Source organism: Nipponia nippon, unplaced genomic scaffold (genome assembly GCF_047370975.1).
Source record: "Nipponia nippon isolate SJK-2023a ecotype South Korea unplaced genomic scaffold, ASM4737097v1 scaffold_8, whole genome shotgun sequence".
NCBI classification, from domain to species: Eukaryota; Metazoa; Chordata; class Aves; order Pelecaniformes; family Threskiornithidae; genus Nipponia; species Nipponia nippon.
This window is the reverse complement of record NW_028262402.1, coordinates 36,007,745-36,030,982: the sequence shown is the minus strand read 5'-3', so window position 1 is coordinate 36,030,982 and position 23,238 is coordinate 36,007,745. Positions and strand designations below refer to the sequence as shown.

The window sequence follows — 23,238 nt, the reverse complement described above, 5'->3', positions numbered from 1 at the left end:
ATGGTTTTAAAGGAGGGTAAGAAAAGGAAGAAATATCCTCTTAAATGTGGTTGTGTGTTTTCTAGCAGACATTTTCATTTTCACTGCTGGCTTGTCAGAGAATGGCATTGCCTCTGCTAGAAGGGAGAGCCATCTGGGAGGTGCACGTGTGGGAAGAATTGTAGGTGCGAGCTACAGTCACTGCAGTGGGTATACCTTTACATCTATATTAGCAGTTTTTACCTGTCAAAGGATGGCTTTATTTATTTTTATCATTTATAATTGCTTACCAAGCTGGATTCATGGCACAGGTGAATGTGATGACATTTTGTGGGTCTTTGAAATTAATTTTCAATGCACAAATATTTTTTAAACTGGATTGTAGTAACTTGACTTCCAGGTTTGTCAGCTTGACTTGATGATCCATTTTACAGTGTGATTGTAACAGAGAAAGTGTCAGTGGACAAGACCATAAGAATGTTTCACTTTTTTCTTTTCTTTTCTCTGGGAACTGCTACAGGCACAGCTGATTGCACAGTCCATAGGTCAGGCGTTTAGTGTGGCCTACCAGGAATTTCTGAGGGCGAACGGAATCAACCCAGAAGACCTTAGCCAGAAGGAATATAGTGACTTGCTCAATACCCAGGACATGTACAATGATGACCTGATTCACTTCTCCAAATCTGAAAACTGCAAAGATGTATGTCTCATTTCTTTCCATAACAGCATTAAGCTGCTCTGTACCAGTTGCAGGCCCACGCAGGCAGAAATCAGGAAACCATTAATACTTCCTGTAAATGACCTCAGTGAGCCTAGAATATCCTCCCAAGTAGGACACCCTGTCATCAGTTCTGCTTCAAAGGCAAACAGCGAACCCAAAATTTATCAGCAGTGAAATGATTTACCATCTGTTTGTGTTCTTTTACCAAACAATTTTCAGACATGTGTGACATTGTATGTTAATGAAATGAATTTAAAACAGATTAACAGAGCAATACAATTTAGCAGATTACAGTAAACAATATAAAATTTATAGAGGCACGGGTGTTTGTGAAAGTGGCTGATTCCAGATTTTAAGGGACTGTATTTGCTGAAAGGATTTGCAGCTTTGTTAGTAAAGATGAACGAGTGCACCACTGCAACACGCAGGTAGTGGTTTTCCAATCCACAGTCATAAACTCCTGCAATCTCTTCCAGTTTAGCTTTGTCCGCTGAAGCCTGTGGCACCAGGGTTTCTTCCACTCCAGTTTACTCTGCTCATATGCAGAAATAAGTTGTGACGGGTGTGTCGCAATAAGCAAAATCTATATTATGTAATGTTCATTATTTTGTGTTTGAATACAAATGAAATGTAGTAAAATGTGTACCCTGTTTTGTTTTGCCTTTGAATTAGAAATACAGGTTGCAACTCAGGAGAGATATGTGTTGGTTGGCTATATGAATGTTTGGGATGGGGGTTGTTAGTCCCATAGGTGTGAGGAAGCATTTTTTTTGAAACACTTTTTTCTCACGATACAGGTTTACATTGAAAAGCAAAAGGGAGAAATCCTAGGTGTAGTGATTGTGGAGTCTGGCTGGGGATCCATTTTGCCTACAGTTATCATAGCCAATATGATGCATGGAGGACCAGCAGAGAAGTCTGGGAAGCTGAACATAGGGGACCAGATCATGTCAATTAATGGGACCAGTTTGGTTGGTTTACCACTCTCAACATGTCAGAGCATTATAAAGGTATGGAGAATGTTTCTGGAAGTTACACATTTTTAAAAGGATTACATAATAAGAGAGCAGAAAGTGTAGAACTCTTAAGTAAATTCTTACCAAATGTTTGTCTAGCACTCCATCTCATGATCTTTAAACTACAGTGGGAATTACGCTACACCAATTTTCTGACTCCCAAAAAAAGAGCTGTGCCATTTACTTGTATAGACAAGGACTCACTCTGCAGAACTTCACTCCACAAGAGAATATTTTGTTCAGAAGGAGGATATTAACAGATATACCTCTGAAGAAACTTAAAATTTTATGTAACAAATGGAGGCACAGGTGCCTAATATTGTCCTAGGCCATATTAGCTGTTTAAATACCTGCTAGCGTCTGGCTGAAATACAGCTGATGCTTTTTTTGTTGTTTATAACTATTTTTAAAACTTTTAAACTTTGAATTAAAGACATACTTATCCTCTGTAGAAACTTTCCCCAAATTATTTGAAAGTGTGATGCTTCTCTTCACTTGGCGAAATGAGATATTTTAATTAGAAGAGCTTTCTCCTACATGTCAGAAAAGTATGTGTTTGCAAAAAGCATGTAGGTCAACTGGAACTGAACAATGTCTGGGGTAGCTATAGCATACAAGGGAATAAATATTTAAACATCAGAGTTTCAAGAGCTGGAAAGATGCATCGCTAGGGAATGTTTGAGATGAAGCTATACAGACTTGGTTATTTATCGAAATAGCCCCTCAGAGCTCTTGCAGATCATAAAATGTAGACACGTAATGTAATGCTGGTGGTGTACTATACAGAAATCCTTCTCTGATTTCTAGGAATATGCCTGTTAAACTTTTTATTTAGACAATTTTCTTGTAACAAGTTGTATTATGTAATATGTTTTTTTGCATTTTGTACATTTCTAAATTGCAAAGTAAATTTTGCATTTACAAAGTAAATTTACAAAGTAAATTTTTTGTCTATGGATTAGTTTCTTAATACTTACATTAAGATGTTTGTTATAAAGACTTCCCATTCTGTATTCCAAAAGTGTTAATGCTGAGTTATGATGAGTAATAGATGCATAACTCACTGAACCAGCCATTTTAGATTCAGTGAGTAGAAATGATAGCCTGGAAGTGTAACGTACTAAAAACATGGCAAAACCAGTCTTATGTTTGTGAAGGAAGGGGAAAAAAACCCCATACTAAACATCTTTGTGCCAGCTTCACTGGAACAAAACTCCCTGCCAATTTAGGCTTTTCTTGTTAGCCATACTTGTTTCCTAACCCACATCAGTTTTATTTCTAAAACTGTGATGAATTACACTTCTCTGATTCAGAGCCTTTTCAGGGGGAGTTTCATTGTGCTCGTCTGTACTTTCTCAAAAAAAGAAACAACCAGCTTTGCTGTTTCCAGCTTCTGCAGACCTGTCTCTTCCTCACTGATACTTACTGCTGTCGCCGTAGGAACTGCTAGCCATTTATTTTGTCTTTCTAAAGAGAAGATAGTCTGCATGTCTGCAGATCTTCATAACCATACATCTGGAGCTGTTCATATAGTACTTCTGGGAACAAGTATATCTACCACTATGCAGCAGAAGTATCTCAGGATTGCAGATTTCTTTAGCACGCTGTAAGGGCTGCTATGAAAAGATGAGAATATTATGTACATAAGAAGAATATGTTGCAAGCACTTCAAATAAGATAATTTCAGTATTATGGATGTAATCTCTGCTACTAATTGACCATAAACCAATTGCAAACTGACAGAGCTTGGAAGAAGCTTTCCATATGTGGTGATTATTCCTTAATTGTATCATGCTACTTGTATCTTTTTCAGAAGCATCTAGTGCTGGCTACTATCAGAAGCAGACTTGGGGACTAGATAAGCAAATAAGTTGGTCAAATGATGCAATTGTTTTGTTTCTGATCAGCATATATTCCCAGTCTGCATAATACTGGAAATGAGCCACTTTTGAAATATATGCACTTTCTGTAAAATTTGAAAATTATTCATTGGCGACCACATTACTTTTTTTTTCAAGGAATACATATAAATAAGTTGCACATTCATCAGGAAAGTAAGAGCACAATGATATCAACGCTGTTGAGGGCCTGTAACCTGAGTGAACTCAGATGACTGAAGTTAGACACCTAAATTCCTCATAGAAATGGGCATCTCCAGTACTCTGCATGACTCCTACCCTCCTGGATTTAGAAGGCTGAAGTAAAAGCCCCTCAGACTTTTGCATAAACATTGTAACCACACTTTAGTACAGGTTGATTAGTCCCTGTCTTCTGCTATGTGTGGTGTTGTGAAGACCTGCATATAGAAGATGAACGGCCCTTGAGCATGTGTGGTATGCTGCTCACTCCTCACCGGAGTGGAGGAGTCCATAGTCATGGAAGAGATGGAGTTCGGACCTTCTCTCTCCTGAGAGTGGAGTAAAGGCAGTCGCTGCAGCCACGTGCTTTGTCATTTTGTGTTCACATGCCCATTCTCTTGGAGCCACTTTCAATATTGAGCCAAGCTGAGCTCAGCACTGCGTGGAAGTCAGGGCAGCTCTTTCCCTGGTGGTGATTGCATCCAGTTTAAGGCACTGACAAGAAAACAGACTCTAAGGCAGTTCACCCTGGCAGGATGCCAGTCTAGTTGTTCAAGTCACTGCTGAATCTGGAGTTCAGCTCAACAGAATCAGCAGCAGTAAACTGGATGTAGAGACTTCAGTGTATTACCTTAGCTATAGTAGGAATTATTTTTCAGAATTAGCTTTCTGAAGTCAGTGTCAGACACCTGTTAATTGTAGTGGGACCCAGATTTCAATTGTACATACAAAAGGAATTCAGAAGTAGGTACTGGAATTGGTAGGTGTTGTATTAAGTAAGATAGAAGTTGCTGTATTCTTTATAAAACGTTTCTTTCTTGATGTGGATTTTATTTATGTATTTATTTATGGCTTATCCTTTGTGTGACTGAAGCATTTCAGAAAAATATCTTAACAATCTGCAAGAGCTGTGAATACTTGAAGTTGTACAAGGGGTCAGATTGCAGTTATCTGCCTTTTTACATTTTGAGTTTTCATGGAGCTGTACAGTCAGAGAGTCTCTGAGGCTGGCAGTCACTGCTGAAGCTGGTCTAGACCAACAGTTTGGTTCAAAGTAGAGCAGGTTGCTTAGGGCTGTGCCGACTAGGGTTTAAATAACTCCAAGGCTGTATACTCCACAACCTCTCTGGGTAGTCTGTTCCAGTGTTTTACCACCCTGACAGGAAAAATAAATTTTCCTCCTTCAATTTTCTTCTGTTAGCAAGGAGTTCATGATGAATGTGATATAACTCATTTAGAAGGGAGAAGGAACAGAAATTAGGAGCACTGCTCCTAATACAAGCATGGTATGAGCAGGACCTGCCATTTGCTTGACAGAATTTAATATATCCCATTAGGGAAGCCACTTATTTGTAACTATCATCTTAGCTACTTATTTAAAATTTTATTTCCCATCCACAGTCATTGGCTTTTTTGGTGAGCTGCATAGACCTGTTTAATAGTCTTTTTATACATGATTTGTGTTATCAAATGAAGAAATTGCCAACAGGAAGCTAGTTTTCTTAAAACAACTGTGTCAGCTTCTTGGCAAGAAAAATTTTATATTTTATCACTCATTCACTGAATATTCTGATGCTTCTGTCTGGCATTCAGTGATCAGATTCTGCTACAATGCATACAAAGAGCTGTTTATTCAGGGCTGTTCCCATGTCAATATTTTAACACTTTTTTTTCCCCCACAGTGCTTATGTTGAATATTTCACTCTGTCTTCGCCAGCATTTTTCACAGTGATTTCTTTTTGCAGGGTTTGAAAAACCAGGCCCGGGTTAAACTGAACATAGTTAGGTGTCCTCCAGTAACCACAGTCTTGATCAGGAGACCGGACCTCAGATATCAGTTGGGCTTCAGTGTGCAGAACGGGATTGTAAGTAGCTTCCACACTCTCTGGTTAAGCTTTAATATACATAAAACTTCTTATCCATTTGTGGGTACGTTTCAGTGTGGGAGGGGAGAAACTGCCATTTTGTCCCTTACAGCAAGCAGGACTTTGCACATGTGTTAAGTCTAAGATATAAAAGCTGAATTAATCAGAGTTATTTTTTGTCTTTGACTCTACTTCACAACTTTACAGTCATCCAGAGGAACAGAAAAGCTGTTTTAGATTAGAGAAACAAAAATGTGTAGCAGAGGCTGCTTTCAATCTGCATCATTCATGTCTCTAACCAAGCCATAGCATGATCTCAAAAGAGAAACACTGTCCTTGATCCTCTTTTGTTGTAAGGCATCTGCATCCTGAACATTGTTAAACTGTGGTCTTTCATACACTCGTAAATTTCCAAACCACAGCACCTGTGAGGTACAACACAAACAGCCTTTTCTGACAGTTTGTTCTGCTCTTGGAAGAGAATATCCAGTAGTTATTTGTCACTAACAGATTTTACTTTGAATCAGTGGTCAATCACATTTTAGAAATTGTTGCAAGCCTTTGTGTTTAAATGCTGATTTACAGTTTACAGGCAAAAATGGGTAATCTAAAGCCTCTGTTCCTTATCTAGACCCTGATAAATTTGTCCTTTCCCTTCCAGATCTGTAGCCTTATGAGAGGGGGTATAGCAGAGCGAGGAGGTGTGCGTGTTGGCCATCGGATCATTGAAATCAATGGACAGAGTGTTGTAGCAACACCTCATGAGAAAATTGTTCACATTCTCTCAAATGCTGTTGGTGAGGTAAGAGCAGGCAATATGTCTAGGCAATATAACATAGTTCATCACTGTCACCCGTAACAACCAGTGGAAACCAGTAACAAGTAGTGTCCCTCAAGGGACCATACTGAGACCAATACTTTTTAATATCTTCATCAATGACATAGACAGTGGGATTGAGTGCACCTTCAGCAAGTTTGTGGAAGACACCAAGCTCAGTGGTGCAGTTGATAAGCTCGAGGAAAGGGATGCCATTAGAGGGACCTTGACAGGCTTGAAAAGAGGCCCTATGTGACCCTCATGAAGTTCAACAAGGCCAAGTGCAAGGTCCTGCCCCTGGGTTGAGGCAATCTCCAGCATTGATACAGGCTGGGGGGTGAAGTGATTGAGAGCAGCCCTGCAGAGAACGACTTGGGGGTACTGGTGGACAAAAAGCTGGACATGAGCCAGCGATGTGTGCTTGCAGGCCAGAAAGCCAATTGTGTCCTGGGCTGCATCAAAAGAAGCGAGGCAGCAGATCGAGGGAGTGATTCTTCCCCTCTATTCTGCTCTGGTGAGACCCCACCTGGAGTACTGCATCCAGCTCTGGAGTCCTCAGCACAGGAAGGACATGGACCTGTTGGGGCGGGTCCAGAGAAGGGCCACAAAAGTGATCAGTGGGCTGTAACACCTCTCCTATGAGGAAAGGGTGAGAGAGTTGGGGTTGTTCAGCCTGGAGAAGAGAAGGCTCCGGGGAGACCTTACTGCAGCCTTTCAGTACTTAAAGGGGGCTTCTAAGAAAGATGGAGACTTTTTACCAGAGCCTGTAGTGACAGGAGAAGGGGCAATGGTTTTAAACTGAAAGAGGGTAGATTTAGGTTGGACCTAAGGAAGAAATTTTTCACGATGAGGATGGTAAGGCACTGGAACAGGTTGCTCAGACAAATTGTGGATGCTCCATCCCTGGAAGTGTTTAAAGTCAGACTGGAGGGGGTTTAAGCAACCTAATTTAGTGGAAGATGTGCCTGCCCATGGCAGTGGGGTTTGGACTAGATGATCTTCAAAGGTCCCTTCCAACTCAAACTGTTCCATAATTCTGTGATTCTACCTCTATGAGCCTGTTGCTATTCAAATCTAAAAAGTGGAAGTGAGAGCAAGGCAACATACCATTTCTTTTATTATTTACCTGTAGTTCTTCTATGTTTCAGATGAACCCTAATCTAAAATACAAAGTGTCTGCAACTTTAGGTGGTTCGTTGATACTAAATGTACTGTTTCATAAAATCACCACCTGCAATACTTTAATAAGGGTATGAAAACTCTCGGGCTTTACCATTCCCTTCTGCCCTGTATGACCTTAGCTAGTTCCTTCACCAATGCTCTGTTGTAGTATGCATGTTAGGAACATTGATTAACTTGTCATATTTCCTCTAGATTCATATGAAGACTATGCCAGCTGCCATGTACAGGCTGTTGACTGCACAAGAGCAACCAGTTTACATCTAAAGCCGACACCTCGCCGTCACAATGTGCATGGAGGATGTTTTTCCTCATTAGTGCTTGTCTCTCTAGTGCTGCATTTCTGTGTCTGCAGAGACATTTCTTTCTCTCTCTCTCTCTCCTTCACAGACACAAACACATTGTCTCTCTCTCCTCCCTCCCTTTTTCCTCTTCCCCCCACCATTTTCCTGTATTTTGGGAAGGGGCAAAATATATCTATGGGACTATTTTGTTGCGTCTTTTTACAAGTGAAACTTTATGCACTTCCACATGCAAAACAGGAAAATAACGGCAGCATTGTTCTCAGCAGGATTCACAAAGAAGATCGACTCTGCTTCATGCTACATAATCCGTTTTATTTTTGTGGCTATAATTTGACAAACTGAGTAAATTAAATGTTGCTAAATGAAAGATGTCTTTACCAAACAGATAAAAGTATAGGGTGCAAAGTGTACTCTTGGATATCCTGAATGTGACTTTGCTTTTCTTGCCCTATTTTCCCACAGGCACTGAGCTCAGTATTAAAGGTTTATGTCTGTAGGGAAAGTAGAATACCAAAAGGATAGTTTTGCCCTCAGCACGAATTTCCTACTTATGAAGACTCAGTAAATGCTGCTGTTGTAAAATGGACTGCCCAAATACACACCTTTTAATTCCCCTCTGCCATCAGTTCTTCATGATAGTAGGACCCCAAAACATACTCTGTGAGTTGCTGAAACATGTTACACTTGCATTACTTACACTAAGTAATTTGGGAGGCATTTTTTACAGCTGCCTCCCCCTCTCTGCCCCCAGGTTTCTAATTCTTTGTTTTCTTCTACTTTGTCTTTAAATACAACAAGTCTTTTATAGTCCCTTGCCTATTTTAGAGGTTAAAGGAGGGGGGGAGGATCTTTAAATATCTACAAGAGAAATAGCGAGGGGCTTTCCTGAATAGCTACACTTTTTCTAGGCTCTTAATTCTGAATTTGGTGCACACAGCCATGTGTGCCGGTGTATATAGACATTTTTAAAATTGTGCTTGCTATTTATGAAGTTTGAATATAAGAGATCTGCAGACTATTCTAAGTAATTTTGTTCTCTGAGCCAGTTTTAACATATATTTTTGTCCAAAGACCTGTCTAATTTTATTGACTTTCTCTTTAGTTCATTATATAGATAACAGTGGAAGGGATGAGGTGGGAATAAACTTATTTATTTTGTCATATAATTTAACTTGTGATTTTTTTCCATATGTATGGCACTTAAAGGAGATATGTGTGTACTATATGCACTTGTATGAAGATGATAAACTGTAGGGATGTGTGAAATCTAGGATTTGATTGGCCTCTAACTTGCATGCTAGAGACAAAAGGGGAAAAAGGGGTTGGGTTGGGTTTTTTTTTATAAGGGGAGGGGGGGCCAGGGGGGAAGAAGCCATGGCTTTTCTTCCTAGAGAGAGGAAAATTCTCCATTATCTGTAGTTACTTTTTACCAGGACTGTATACTGGTGTTTATGCTGAAATTGAACCATGCATTTAGTCCAGGCTAATATGTTGATTTTTTTTGAAGAAACAGTTTTTGCTGTTTGCTGTGGTAGAAAGGCTCAGTGAGATGGAAACAAGAGCAGGCCACACACAGCCACGCACGACTTCTGCTTTGCAAATGTGCTGTTGGTCACAGTCACTTGTTTCTCAATTATTGTGAGGTGGACTGTGCAACGTAACCGTTGTTTGCAGTCCAGTAATAGTACGTAGACATGACTATGGAGATTCATGGAAGTGGGGGGGGGGGTGTGTGTACATGCATATGCACACTTGGTGCAAACACTGCTGAGAGCCATTGAGCGCTCTTGCCAGAGGTCCATTTTTGGCTTTCAGAAATCATGGATATCCATGGGGTGATCAGAGGTAGAGAATGAACTTTGTATTTCAGTGGGCAGTAAATATTTAAGGGAGATAATGAAGTGGTGCATAAACTATTGTAGTAAGTGAATAAGTTTTAGTGTTGAGATTAATGTATAATGACTTGATTTTGCTGCAGTTCTTGTTGTTATATGATTTAATCCCAATCTCCAGAATAGCAGATTGCACAAGTGAGCGGTGTTAGAATTCCAGGTTAGTACTTACCTCTGCTACCTGACTGATGCAACTAGATAGTGAATGAATTGTGAGTATATTGTTTAACTGTAGACATCTGGTTTATGATCATTTGAACTTTTTTCCAGAACTTTCCATATATATAGTAATATATGTAAATAAGATATATAACCATGTACAATTTAGAAGATTATATACAGTGCAGCCTTTCCATAAGTTGCCTGAGGAAGCTCAGTGAACTCTTGAAGACACAGTTATCATGCTTCTGGTTTCTGCCGTGTTTACACCCTCAGCTTCACTTGTTTCTGTGGTTCTGTCCAGCTCACGTGGTGGGATCTTTAACTCATTTCACTGGAAAATGATGAAGACCTGAACATGCAAATGTATTTTGGGATGAAACAACTGTTTATTTGAAAATCTTGCAGCCAAGATTTTGCAAAGTTACTGGCACTTGAGTGCTTCAATAGTTCGTGGTAAATAGGTGCTTAATATTAAGCAAGTGAATGCTTGCAGGATCAGAGTCCAGCAAAAAATCTTGATTTTTTCTAATTACAATGTGTGTGTAAGATTTCTAAACTGGAAGGTCCATAGTGTGTGAACACTTCTGGTAACAGTCTTGTAAACAATCCCATTTTACTTTGTAAAGAGAAAGAGTTTCAAGAGAAAGGCGCTCGAAAGGGAAAGCTGGCGGTTCTCTAGACTTTTGCAGCGGTTTGTTAGATTACACACGTGAATTTTTAACAGATTCAAAGGAACAAACTGCTGGTTTACATTCCTTCTTCAGTGATAGACCTGAATTCTTTTTCATCCTTGCTGCTTCATACAGTCTAATTAACTCTTCAGTGTTTACATTAAGGATGAAACATCCCTTTTTTTTTTTTTTTTTACTGGCAAGTTTCACACATTTGTTTTGAATCTTGTTTGAATTTGAGACTCAATGGGGATTTCCAAGTTTGCTTGCTTTCCTTGTTTTCTAAATGAAATGTATTTCTGAAGACAGCAATGTGGTTGAGATCTCTTGTATATATTTAGCGCAGTACCTAGACTATGAAGTTGTACTATTGTTCTGTAAAGAGGGTGAATAGAAATTATTGTAAAGCGTTGGGAAAAGTATAGTATTGTATTTGTAACAATATTGTTCTTTGTAAACATTTAATGATATCTATATATAAATATAAATATATATATAAATATATGTGAGCCTGGAATGTTGATACTGCACATCTACTGAATGTAATTCCTCTGATGTTTTTTGCCACAGGTCTCTGACCTCTCTACTGAAGCTGCAGTGGTTTGATTTGGGGGGGGAGGGCTGGGGAGAGAGGAGTGGGCTTTTTGGTTTGGGTGGGGCAGGGTGGGTTTTTTTCTGGCCAGCTATTTTGTTGTGATGTATTTACTGTGCTACATTCCTTTATTTAACAGAGCGCTGATGTCTGTAAGATTTGCAACAATAAAATACAAAACAAAAATACCTCAGACAAGGCTGAGAGTTTGCTCATACTGGTCTAGGGGTTGGCTTGCCAATACTGAATGCATGAATGCTTGGAAGGTGTCTGAACTTCTCTTTTGCCACGTAGTCTGGAGTAATACTTTATGTGTTTCTGCAGATGTGAACCAATGCTATTAACTTTATTTTTAAAACAGCATTATTTTCAGGTAATAAATGACACTAGTGCTCCTAAATGAAGCTGATTGATTCCTTATTTAAGGTTGCATCCTAGTTTTTACCATATGAAATATCACCATGTTTGAATCTTCCAAAACCAAATTATTTCAGGATGCCTTTTATGTGAAAAAAGTATTATTTCATTGTCTGAATAGCTTTAAATATGCTTTTTTCATAAATGAGGCCTTGCTAAAAATTCTTTACACTTACTATAATTTCTGAAACCACTTTTCTTCTACAAAGGTCATCAGCACGGTTTATTCTTAAAGGCCTATACCATTTGAATAAATAAAAAGTAGAATTGTAATATGTCTGTCCTTAGAATAAATCCTGGAACTGCCTGTGCTAAGGTTAACAAATGTTTGTATAATGAGAGACTGATGATGAAAAACATGATGGTATTTGAAAGTCAACCAGCAAAAGCCAACAAAGGGGCATTTCTTCAGGTGAGGCTTCATAGGATTTTCTGTGCTTCGTAGGTTGTCGTGAGTACTTTGAAACTACAGAAATTAAAACATACGCCACAGCTGATTCAGAAGAAAACTAAACGTGGGCCTTCAGCCACTGAGTGGCTATTCATAATGTGAAATACAAATATTGCCAATATGGGAGAATGAAGTATTTTACCTTTTTTGTTCAAATGATAGATTGGAGAAATAGTAAAGTTTTTGATAAATGGTGCAGCAGACAGGCTGAGGTTGCTTTCTGTGTTTTCCTGCGTGCCACCCTCCATCCTCCTGTTTATTACCATTCTTGTTAAAGCTTTACATTCCTATTTCTATATTACAAACTTTTCTGCATTTCAGTGGATAAACCTATGTCTGACTTTTCCTTCAGCAGTACAGATATAAATCTCACAGATTTGCTGTCTTCACAGGGGTCATTTTTCTTGCCCTCAGCTCCAGTGTTCTAATGGTTTGGATCCACACGAGGAGGATGAGCAGACCCCACCCCACCCCAGTTCCAGCACCCTGTGGTGCCTTGCAGGCTGGAGAGGTGGTGCTGATACTCTGGGGGGACTGACGGTGTCTGAGAACAGGACTGGGATTGTGATTTAGATAAATGTTCAGTGTGGGAGCATATGGTAGCAATCCTGACTTGAAGAACACTGTACATGGAGGAGCTGGTGGTCCACATGTCAGTTAACCTGAGTAAGGCCCAGGCCTGTGGTGTGCTGGTCGGTGCTGCTTGTACAGCATGGCCTTCAGGGAGATCCCTTAGCCACAGCATAAATCTGGCAGCTGATTGATTAGAGGAGAGGAGCCTGCTGCCAGCTCCGGCTTGGTACTGGTGGTGACACCACCTGTGTGTCCTTGCCTGTGTCTAGAAGTGCAGCAAGAAGTTCTCACATGAACATCCTTTTTGTTTGAGAGTAGAAGTGATGAATGGAGTTTTTTTAAGAAAATCTTGTAATAGCTCAAATGACCAAAATGGGTTAACCTTGCATGGATGGGATCTGCGCAACTTGTTGTGCCCTGATCATAGTCCTGTTTGATGCTGCACAAGTTGGGGTTCCCAGCATCTGAAGGGATATAAAATTATCTATACTATCCTCTTTCTTTATAGCATTAGATCTAATAAATAGCATTTTAAATGAGACTTTACAGAGTCCAAGTGCCTTTCTTACTGGGATGATAACAAACCAGCACCTCCTGGTGTTAAACACATTTACTTTGGAGTTTTGGTTTTGGCTCTGTCAGTTCGGCAAGAATAATGTCTTACCATTAAGTGAGAAGGTCACTGAGCCAAAAGAGAACTTCTTTCAGACAGTTTGTATTTTAATTACAGTTTGCAAATTAACAACCTTCTTTTATAAAGGATAGTGTTAGAACTCTGAACACTAGTTATTACTGAAAGCCTGCTTTGTATCTGAAGGTCTGCATTTTATGACTGGAGCTTTTAACTTAAACCATAGTACTGATAATTTGCAAGGTTCTTCGATACTGCTTTTGATAGCTCCTTCCACAAGAATGGTGTATAATCATACCCCATAACTGCACAGTAACCAAACTTCAGAGCCAAGAAAATGTTTCTGTTTTGTAACTTCAAATAAGGTGGCACATAAAATGCCCAGATTGTGAATGTGCATCCTGCTAGATGTTCTTCCTGGCTTTTCAGCAATGTGACAAGCACTGAACAGTGATTTCATTGGCCTCCACAATGAAGTGTGACTGTAGGTCATAAGTTGTATGTAATAGTCATAGCTCATTAGAGAAACTGTTAGATATTGATGAGCTTGGTGTACAAGAATAAGGTGTATATATACATCTAGCAAACATTTATGTATAAGGACAGTATCCATGAATCTGCACGCTGACTTTTTTGAGGGAGGACAGCAACCATTCTTAGGAAACCAAAGAATTTTAACAGCATGTCGATTAAGAGAGATGCTTCTCAGACCTAATGGAAAGTAACTGCAGCACGTATGGGAAGGGTGCTGTAGTTCATTCTTAAACAGGCTGATTGTTGCTGTAAATGTCAATCCTAATTACTTCTGTTTCTTTAAAACACTCTAGAAGGGACATTTTTTTCCTTCTCTAGTACGATGGTTTTGGATACCCTCATTTTCTCTGCTACTGACCACCTGGCGTGACTGCTCTCCTAGAAGTCTCCCCTCCCTTGAAACCTAGAGTCTATTTTAAATGTTTGTATTTCAGCTCAGCCAGGCAACATACCATTTATGCTAATTCTCATGCTTTCGCAGCAGCAATTTTGTGCAGAATTTTTCCCCACTGAATGATTTTACTGATGAGCAAATTAAGATGGCAGAAAAATGGCCCTCTGAATCCTAGGCAATTGGCTAACAGGCCTGTGCCCTCTCCCTCCACCTCCCTGGCATTTCTGATGATTGATCGTCTGCATGCACATATGTATGGGGTGGGGGGAACAGGGCAAAGACATATGAATGACTTTCAGAGAAGTAACCTGAAACCAGGTACAATTTATTTTCCACTTTAAGTCCATCTTTCATGCTTATCCTTATAAGAAGCATCCACTTATCACTTATCCACTGGTGCTTCTTCCTCCCATCTTTACCCTGTGCATGCGCTCTGCCTTTCCTCCCTGTTCCATCCCATACAGTATCTTCCATGGTTTCTGTGAATTTCGCCACTGAGTGAGGAGATGATAGATGTGTATGACGCTCCTTCTCCAGAAAGGCATCTTCAAGCAAGACCATGGAAGTTCAGGAGACGTACCCGGGCAGCAGTGGGCAGAGAGACAGTATGACAGATTGCACTGTTTTGTGCCCCCCTCTTTTAAAGTGAGAAAGTCTGGGACTAAGAGGGCAGCATCTCACCCACTAATAAAGTCCCATTGCTCTAACTGGTGGCTTTTCCATTGGGTGAGAGTTGCAGGAGGAGTGGTGAAGGCATCTGTTTGAGAGAGTGCTGTTGATGACAGGAGACTTACTTTGCCATTAGTTCTGAAGGCTGCCTGGACAGCAACTGAGACCGCATTTGCAAATGGGAAGAGGTGTGGAGGTGTGAGAAGTGTGTCTTTTGAATATATGATAGCTCATAAAGCTGGTAGGTTATTTGTTTTTTGTTTTTTTTTTAAAGCAGCTGCTGGTGGGAGACTGATTCTGATGAAAGACATTTGCATTAAACTTTTCCTTGAGGATAAAAAACACTTTAGGAAATGAAAATTATTTTTCTGTTGCTAAGGGCTGCACTGTAACTGGAACTGTGGTGATTAAAGTTAGCCAGCAGACACATTACAGTTCTTGAAATCTTTGCATGTTTTAAACTTGTTGAAATAGCATTAAGTGTGGTAAGTGTCCTTGACATTAGTTCTTGCTGAGAGTCTAATTATGACTAAGAAACTGCCTATGCTACTGTGTCCCTCAGTGCCTGAAGATAATTCATTTAAACCTTGCTACATTGTTTGGGTGTATGGGTAAGTAATTTTTTTGAAACTTGCGATGTTATTGTTCTAATACTTGTAGAGAAACTTAACTTGTATCATCTTGGAAAACTACTCAGTTTGTGAGAGCATTGTTTTGCAATAGACTTGCTTCCCATCTAGAAAGTATTTCATCTTTTCTGGATTGGTGTGCCACAGTCAGAGAGGTGTGTGGGGCGAGCTGTAAGGTCAAGGCAGTCAAGGTGCGGTTATTAGGTGTAGTGGCTGAAGGGGCTGGGCTAGTGGACAAAACAGAGTCCTGAATGATACATAGCAAGGACCTGCCTATCCAGTCCATAACCAGTAAGGTTGTCAAGTCACTGGTGCAGAAAAGAGCACAGCCTGGCTACAGAAACTAGCCTGCTTGGTGTTCAGGCTAGTTTCCAAGAAATGTGGGAATTTCAGTATTTTTTACACACTGATTCAGCTACAAAATTTCCAGGTATGTTACATGAGGTACACGGAGAACAGATAGGCTCCTACCCTGACACAAAGTGCCTCAGCTTGTGCATTCACCATATGAAGTGAGACTGGTTACCCATAGTGCACCCTGGGCATAGACCTGGCTGTCATCTCTCTGAAACACTCCTTTGGGACAGGGAACAGGTCTTCTAGAGAAGCCTGTGATAACAGAAAGGTGAGTATTGTTCAGAAAAGTTGATGACTAAATATATATGTGGGTTTTTTTTTTTTACTTTTTCCTCTAATGGAACAGCTGCTGTTGCCACATTATTTCTCTTAGTGCCTGTTAAAGCATAACCAGCTGAAAAACAGGTCATGTTTTCTGCAGGTCACTAAGGAAACAGCTTACCTGGGTAATAACTTGATTGATAGGTTTTATAAATAATTGTGGCACTCATCCCAGAGTAATTACCTGGTTAGAAATGAAGAGCTATAATAAGCAGATAATTTACTGAAAACTGATTTTTACTCTCTTGTTATCTGAAACATGTACCTGCTTTTTGAAGCACTGTCCAATAGCTGATAACTTTAGCTCAGGTTAGTCCCGTTCCACTGCGATAACGAGCAATTAATTGAATTGTGATCAAGTCTTCTGAAGCATAAGCTTACATTGCATTCTGGTTTGCAACCCAGGGACCTTTGCAGACTTTTCTCCCAGTAGGGTTGCAGGGAGTTTATATATAGAGTGTGACAGCAAGGTAAGAGCTATCATGTGCTAGTGGAAGTACAGTTTGTACTGATGAGGTGAACATGATTTTCCTCTTCCACAACCAAGTTTTGGAAGGGCAATGATTAACTGGGAAAAGAAAGCCAATACTGAAGATCTGAAAGAACTCCCACATAAGATGATGCATGTAACAAGAATAGTTGGAGCTTTACATGTGATGGAATTGCAAAATATGTAACAGAGCCGAGGTAAAAGCTAGCATAATGAAGCAGTGTGTTCTTGTGGTGTTTTCTTTCTTCTCCAGGACAAAACCCCTCAGTTTTTACTTGCTATGCTCTTACTTCCGAGAGCAGAATGTACCAATATGCTGGTGCTCCAGTGAACTCAATACCCCTAATGTATTTCCTCTAGTAGACAGGAAAAATAAAAGACCAAGTCCAGTGTAGAGAAAAGCATTTTATTTTACTCCAGGTATCATCTTTAGTGAGTCAAGCCATACTGCACAGTTTCAACTTCTGAACAACCTTAATTATAACTCACTTTAAAGCTTTTTGGTTTTCAGTGGGAAAGCTGTTTAATAATTTTTAAATGAAGCTTTATCATTAAAATAGCAGCAGGAATATTTAGCCATCCTGCTGAGACACAGAAGTACGCAACTAGCCTTGCAAATAGAACTTGTGTGCCTGATCCCAGCTTCTGAAAATACTTAGTGTATTCCATGTTAGCAGCATACATGTAGAACAGAGCTTAACAAACTATCTGCAGTCAACAGCTTGAGCCAACTGGCATATACATTTATTAACCAGAGGGTGTCAGCTCATGGGTCGCTGTGGCCTACTGGTTAAGACTGCCAACACAACGTTAGGTAGTCACCTGCACGCCTGCAGGGGATTTGAGGTGGCTGCATGCATGCTTCCTGCATGGGTGGCAGCTGGTACAGAACAAGCACCTCCAGGAGGAAGTAAATTGCTACATGCCAGAAAATAAATAAATAAATAAAGCAGCGGAGCTACAGTAACACACACCAGATGAATGCAGGCATTGACACTGGCCCTGGTCTCCAATGAGGTACAAAGTGCACACATGCATTAACTGTCCTTGCCTCACCCCAGTAAACCCAGGCATAGAGACATTCTGCCATCTCTCGTTTAAAAGCTGAGTAAAAAAAGTAAAACCATCCTAAGTGGTGCTGGACAAGAGAGATGCAACAGGACAGTACTGTATCATGGACTAGTTGCACCTGAGCAGCCCAATAAAGGCCAGCTTGCAATTTGCTTAATAGGCTTTGTAGAACGAGCCTCCCCTTAGGAGTCTGAGTGTGAGGGTATAAAAAAAATGGATTACCAACACACTCTTCCACCCACTTGTCAGAGGTGATTTTCCTGTGCAGCATGTATATCTGACAGAAGTGCTCTACTGAGGAATAAACAGAAACCAGCTCAAAGACAGACAGAAACCAGCTCAAAGTACAGTTTCCCTGACAACACCAATAAGACTGTGAGGCCGTTCATGCTCTGCTCTCTGGATCCTGCTCTCTGCTAGCCTGTCTTCATCTGTGGTGAAAGTACTCAGGTCACCACAGCTCTCCAGGTGCAGGAATCCAGGGTGCCGTCTGAAAGGTAACACACCGTCACGTGATGACATGGCTTGCTGGGCAGGTGTCATCACCTTTAAAAGGAAAAAAAAAAAAAAAAAAAAGAAAATGTAAATCAGATTTGTTTTCAGGCTCTTGTTCCATTAATATGGTTTCTTACCCAACTAGGGAGAAGCTAGTTGTCGTGCTGAGACTAAAACTGCTATTTGTCAAGGAGGCATGGGAAAAGCAAACCCAATGGGCAAAGGACTGAGTGTTGCCGCCCCCCCCCCCCTTTTTTTTTTAAAGCTGCACAAGAATTAGCTCACCCCAAACCATGGCATGTCAAGTATTGCTTAATAGGAATCTAAATGTTGCTTCCTGCAGAAGTCACTGGACTGTAATAAGCTTCAGGCCAGTGTGATAAATTAAGTTCTCATAAGGAATTTTTTTTTCAGCTGTTTCTGTCAAATTTAAGGCTTTTGTTGCCTGTAGGCTGCAGTGGAAAAATCTCACTTTATCTGCAGAGTCTAAATTAAAATCTTCGATGTGTTTTGTGTGAGAACTCAAACCAAAACCAGTAGTCAAAGCAAATCACTTGTACCAACCATGAATCAACTTGTCTATCCAAATGGTCTGTAAGGTACATTTGTTTGATGAAGTCTGTAATGTCTGAAACTTCTAAATATTGATTCCATTAATGTAAACACATATTTTCTACTTTCTGCTTTTTTTCCTTTAGTACTCTTATTTTTATCCTGGGAGCCAATTACAAAAAGTTGCTTCTAGTGGGTTTACAGACAAATTACCTTGTCAGCCTCCATTCCTTCCAGTTTATAATAGTAAATGCTTTGTAACATGTCTTCCCTCTCCCCTGCCACGCTCAGCATAAAACGCCAGCATGTTATTTACAGTTCATGATTCTACCACAAAAGACCATCTCCTTCAGCTTTTAAATACACATGTATTCAGTCTTCTGAAAGCCTTCCTGGCTTTATGGCTGATAGAGCAAGAGACATCACGGCTGCACAGCCTCTCGCACACTCTCTAAATAAAACTAAAGTACCAAAGGAAGCTAACTGGGTGCAAAAACTTTTGACACACAGAGCAAAGCATGTGTACTCCCAAACCAAGGCCAGCTTGGGTTTCCACATCACCCGATAAATACAAGTAATAAAGCTACCTGCTCAAGGAAGGTGGCACTGGTGACAGCTTCGGCCATATATTTCTCATCTGATTTTAAAACAGACTTGATATTTTCCACCAATTCATGTACGTCAGGGCTCATGCTGCAGGAGGACTGCTCTAGGATCCACGCCACAAGCTGTTTAGTGTCTGTGTAAGACTTGTAGTCTATCAAAGACAGGGGTCTTCCCCTCAAAGCTTTTGCTCTCAAACTCTTCCGCAAGGTGACAGCGCAGAGTGGTGGTCTGACTTCAGTCTGCGTGGCAGCTTCACAGCTGAGCACTGCCCCTGAAGACAAAGACCAAACAAAGCAAACAATCCACTTGGTTCACGGTACTGTTCAACAAGTATCCCCTGAGATTTCCATCCTGATTCAGTGATGATGCAGCACACAGTTTAACCACGTAAAACTTAACAGTCTGGCATGGTCAGGGCAGCACGCAAGGCTCCCTCTGTACTGGATTTACACTAGAGAAAATGCCTGTAAAACAGAGTAGTTCATAGCTATGGTTAAGCATGTATCACATATCAAAGGGTCTGGAAGGACATTTCTGGGAAAGCTGTTTGCCATTTTCTGTACATCGGTTCCTTTCTCTTTTGCTTCTGTTCTGAATAGACCTGAAATGAGCGTTCAGTGTTAATGTTAACACACAGTTATACCAAGCAGGTTAAGCAAAGCTTGAAGGCTTTTATGATCTCTCCTAAACTTTTTGTAACTTCCAGTTATTACCAGTCTAGAGGGCTAGTTACAAAATATCTGAAAATAGTTGCTTGTCAAGCTGGAAGCTAGTAATACTACAAAGTGGAAATTTAATGAAAAAAAATATTCAAAATTACCTTGCAAGGACTAAACAAGGGGCAGCAGAGAATCAATTCCACTGCCTTTGGTCCAAACAAAAATCCACTGCCTTTGGTCTAAATAACAATCATCAGGTTTTGGCCCTGTTAAAAACAACAAATAAGAGCACCTACAGGTCGTTCAAGAAGCACTTCAGCATTGGCTTTATGCCAAACACAACACCAGGAGGAGGTCCAGAACTTTCCAGCAAGACGAGCACTAACTCGCTGGAAGCAACTTTTGTTGTTCTGTTGCAGCCGAGTTCCCTTTCTGCAGCGCTCATGTATTTAACTCTCGGGTCCAGTGCTGCACAGACCTAGCCTCAGTTACACCAAGCCTAAAGTGCCCAAATGCTTCTGACTGATGGGAGTCTCTCTACAGCAGAAACACTCTGCTCCGCTTTCACAGCTATGAATAGGCTCTGTGTCATGTAACTACTGCTTCAGCAGCAGATTCTCCGGGGTGCTGTGGTGGAAGTTGGTTGGAGGAAAAGAGAAAACACATGATGTAGCAGACACATAAAAACATTCCACAAAATAGTAAGTGTAATCCAGACAGGCATGCTCCCAATATTCAAAGTAAATAGTTGCTACTAACATGCTCCCTCCCCGCTTACATTTTGTGAGTGCTAATATGTATCAGCAGCTACTATAGGGATTCTAATGTCCTCTAATAAAAACTGCAAGACTCTTGACTAGTGGATTTTTGAGAGTGTCAACAGACTCAAGGACTCTGCAGCCACACTAGCAGTTTTCCCACAGCCACTGAATCGGATCACTGACACCAAAGCAGCTGTGACAGACTTCACTGGCTCTCTGCTGTGGGTTTTTTGTGTTGAGTTCTTGGGTTTTTTTTGATGCTATGAGGAGCAAGAAAAGGGGTGCAAATTTATAGGCTAATACCAAATACCCAAGCTAACTGTGCTTTAAATTGCTCACATTGACAACTGCCCTTGCAAGCTTTTAGATGCCAGTGTATGAATACACTGAAAAATACTATGTGCTCCCTCCTCCTCATCTTCCACCATCCCTCCCTCCTCCCCAAACTAGCAATGCCTGCTACAGACCCTGTTCCTAGATGTGAAAGCCAAAAGAGCAGCAAGACTGAGGTGTTGGGTGGATAAGATTTGGCAAAGCACAAACCGTTTGCTGTAATGTTGATACTCTGTTGGGCAACAGTAGCTGATTTCTGCAGATATTAGGTTCAAGGTATGAACCTTCTGACAAATGTTCTTTTAAGGACTCATTACACAAGCACTGATAGAGAAAATCAAGTCACCTTGAAGCAACCAGCAGTGCAGCACAGGGTCACTTTTAGACCATTTACGCAAGGGATTGAAGGCTCTCCTGGCTCCTTCTGCAGGCAGCAAGCTTGCATTTGAAGGTGAAAGGCTCGCTCTGCTGGAAGACTCAGGAATTTCTTCACCTGCGCAATCAGGAATAGTAAAGGTGAAGGAAAAGTAGTCAGAATAAAGCAGATCTGTAGAAGCCATTATTAGAGATTATTACTGATTTTTTTAACGCCCCCTCCCCCCAAGCTGTAATGATTGGACACAAAAGCCTAGAGGTGCGTGTATGTGTGCATATGCCCACACTCACCAGTAACACTGTTCTAAGGCCTGCTTAAACATTTGCAGAAACCTGTTCAGCCTTATACCACTGGAGCAGAAAAAAAAAAAAAATACAGCTTTGCCTAGGATAAACCTCACCTTAAACTACCTGATCAGAGAGAAGGGAGCTAAAGCTTTCTTAGAGAGAAAACTAAATCTCACAGAGCCTGAAATCCTCCTGCATATAAGCAGTTGTATCAAGATATGACAGCATATGGTCACAAATGTCAGTGACTGTTTGCAAATAGATAGCTTGTAAATCCAGTCCCAGGGAATTAAAAATCTTGTTTCATGAGGTTCTTTATTAAAATAAAGATTTTCCTGAATTCTTGTGATGTGTTTCATCTTTCCAATTAATCAACATTCCTCCTGTTCCTTAGGGTGAAATTATATGCTGCGATTCCCACAACTGCCTTTTAGTGAACACGACAGGATGAAGCTGCATATTTCTCACCAAGCCTGGTTCTATACCTTCACCTGATAGCACCTAGCATATTACAGGAAACAATCAGAATCATAGAATCGTCAAGGTTGGAAAAGACCCTGAAGATCATCGAGTCCAACGGTTAACCTAGCACTGCCAAGTCCACCACTAAACCAGGTCCTCAAGCACCACGTCTACCCGTCTTTTAAATACCTCCAGGGATGGAGGCTCAACCACTTCCCTGGGCAGCCTGTTCCAATGCCTGGCTACCCTTTCAGGGAAGAAGTTCTTCCTAATATCCAACCTAAACCTCCCCTGGTGCAGCTTGAGGCCGTTTCCTCTCGTCCTATCGCTTGTTACTTGGGAGAAAAGACTGACCTCCACCTCGCTACAACCTCCTTTCAGGTAGTTGTAGAGTGCAATAAGGTCTCCCCTGATGCTCCTCTTCTGCAGGCTAAACAACCCCAGCTCCCTCAGCCGCTCCTCATAAGACTTGTGCTCTAGACCCTTCACCAGCTTTATTGCCCTCCTCTGGACACGCTCCAGCACCTCCATGTCCTTCTTGTAGTGAGGGGCCCAAAACTGAACACAGTACTCGAGGTGCAGCCTCCCCGGTGCCAAGTACAGGGGCACTAGCACCTCCCTGGTCCTGCTGGCCACACTATTCCTGATACAAGTCAGGATGCCATTGGCCCTCTTGGCCACCTGAGCACACTGCTGGCTCATGTTCAGGCGGCTGTCAACCAACACCCCCAGGTCCTTTTCCGCCAGGCAGCTCTCCAGCCACTCTTCCCCCAGCCTGTAGCATTGCATGGGGTTGTTGTGACCCAAGTGCAGGACCCGGCACTGAGCCTTGTTGAATCTCATGCAGTTGGCCCCAGCCCATCGATCCAGCCTGTCCAGGTCCCTCTGCAGGG

General features: G+C 41.0%; 2 protein-coding genes across 5 annotated transcripts in view; one reads left to right on the top strand and one right to left on the bottom strand.

Annotated features, from left to right (window-relative positions):
* Positions 1-11,187, top strand: part of APBA1 (amyloid beta precursor protein binding family A member 1) — a 103,986-nt gene extending 92,799 nt beyond the window's left edge. For all 4 annotated transcript variants that reach the window (XM_087742324.1, XM_087742321.1, XM_087742323.1 and 1 more), the window contains 5 exons: positions 500-679; positions 1,498-1,710; positions 5,540-5,659; positions 6,321-6,461; positions 7,851-11,187. In XM_087742324.1, coding sequence (XP_087598450.1) covers positions 500-679; positions 1,498-1,710; positions 5,540-5,659; positions 6,321-6,461; positions 7,851-7,922 — 726 coding nt within the window. In that variant the 3' untranslated portion in view covers positions 7,923-11,187. The remainder of the gene's footprint in view (positions 1-499; positions 680-1,497; positions 1,711-5,539; positions 5,660-6,320; positions 6,462-7,850) is intronic.
* A 5,946-nt stretch (positions 11,188-17,133) lies between these two features.
* The window catches only part of ENTREP1 (endosomal transmembrane epsin interactor 1), a 31,247-nt gene continuing 25,142 nt past the window's right edge, over positions 17,134-23,238 (bottom strand). Inside the window, exons 9-11 of the mRNA XM_087742072.1 lie at positions 21,567-21,713; positions 19,449-19,738; positions 17,134-18,360 (exon numbers count right to left, since the gene is read on the bottom strand). Coding sequence (XP_087598198.1) covers positions 18,154-18,360; positions 19,449-19,738; positions 21,567-21,713 — 644 coding nt within the window. The 3' untranslated portion in view covers positions 17,134-18,153. The remainder of the gene's footprint in view (positions 18,361-19,448; positions 19,739-21,566; positions 21,714-23,238) is intronic.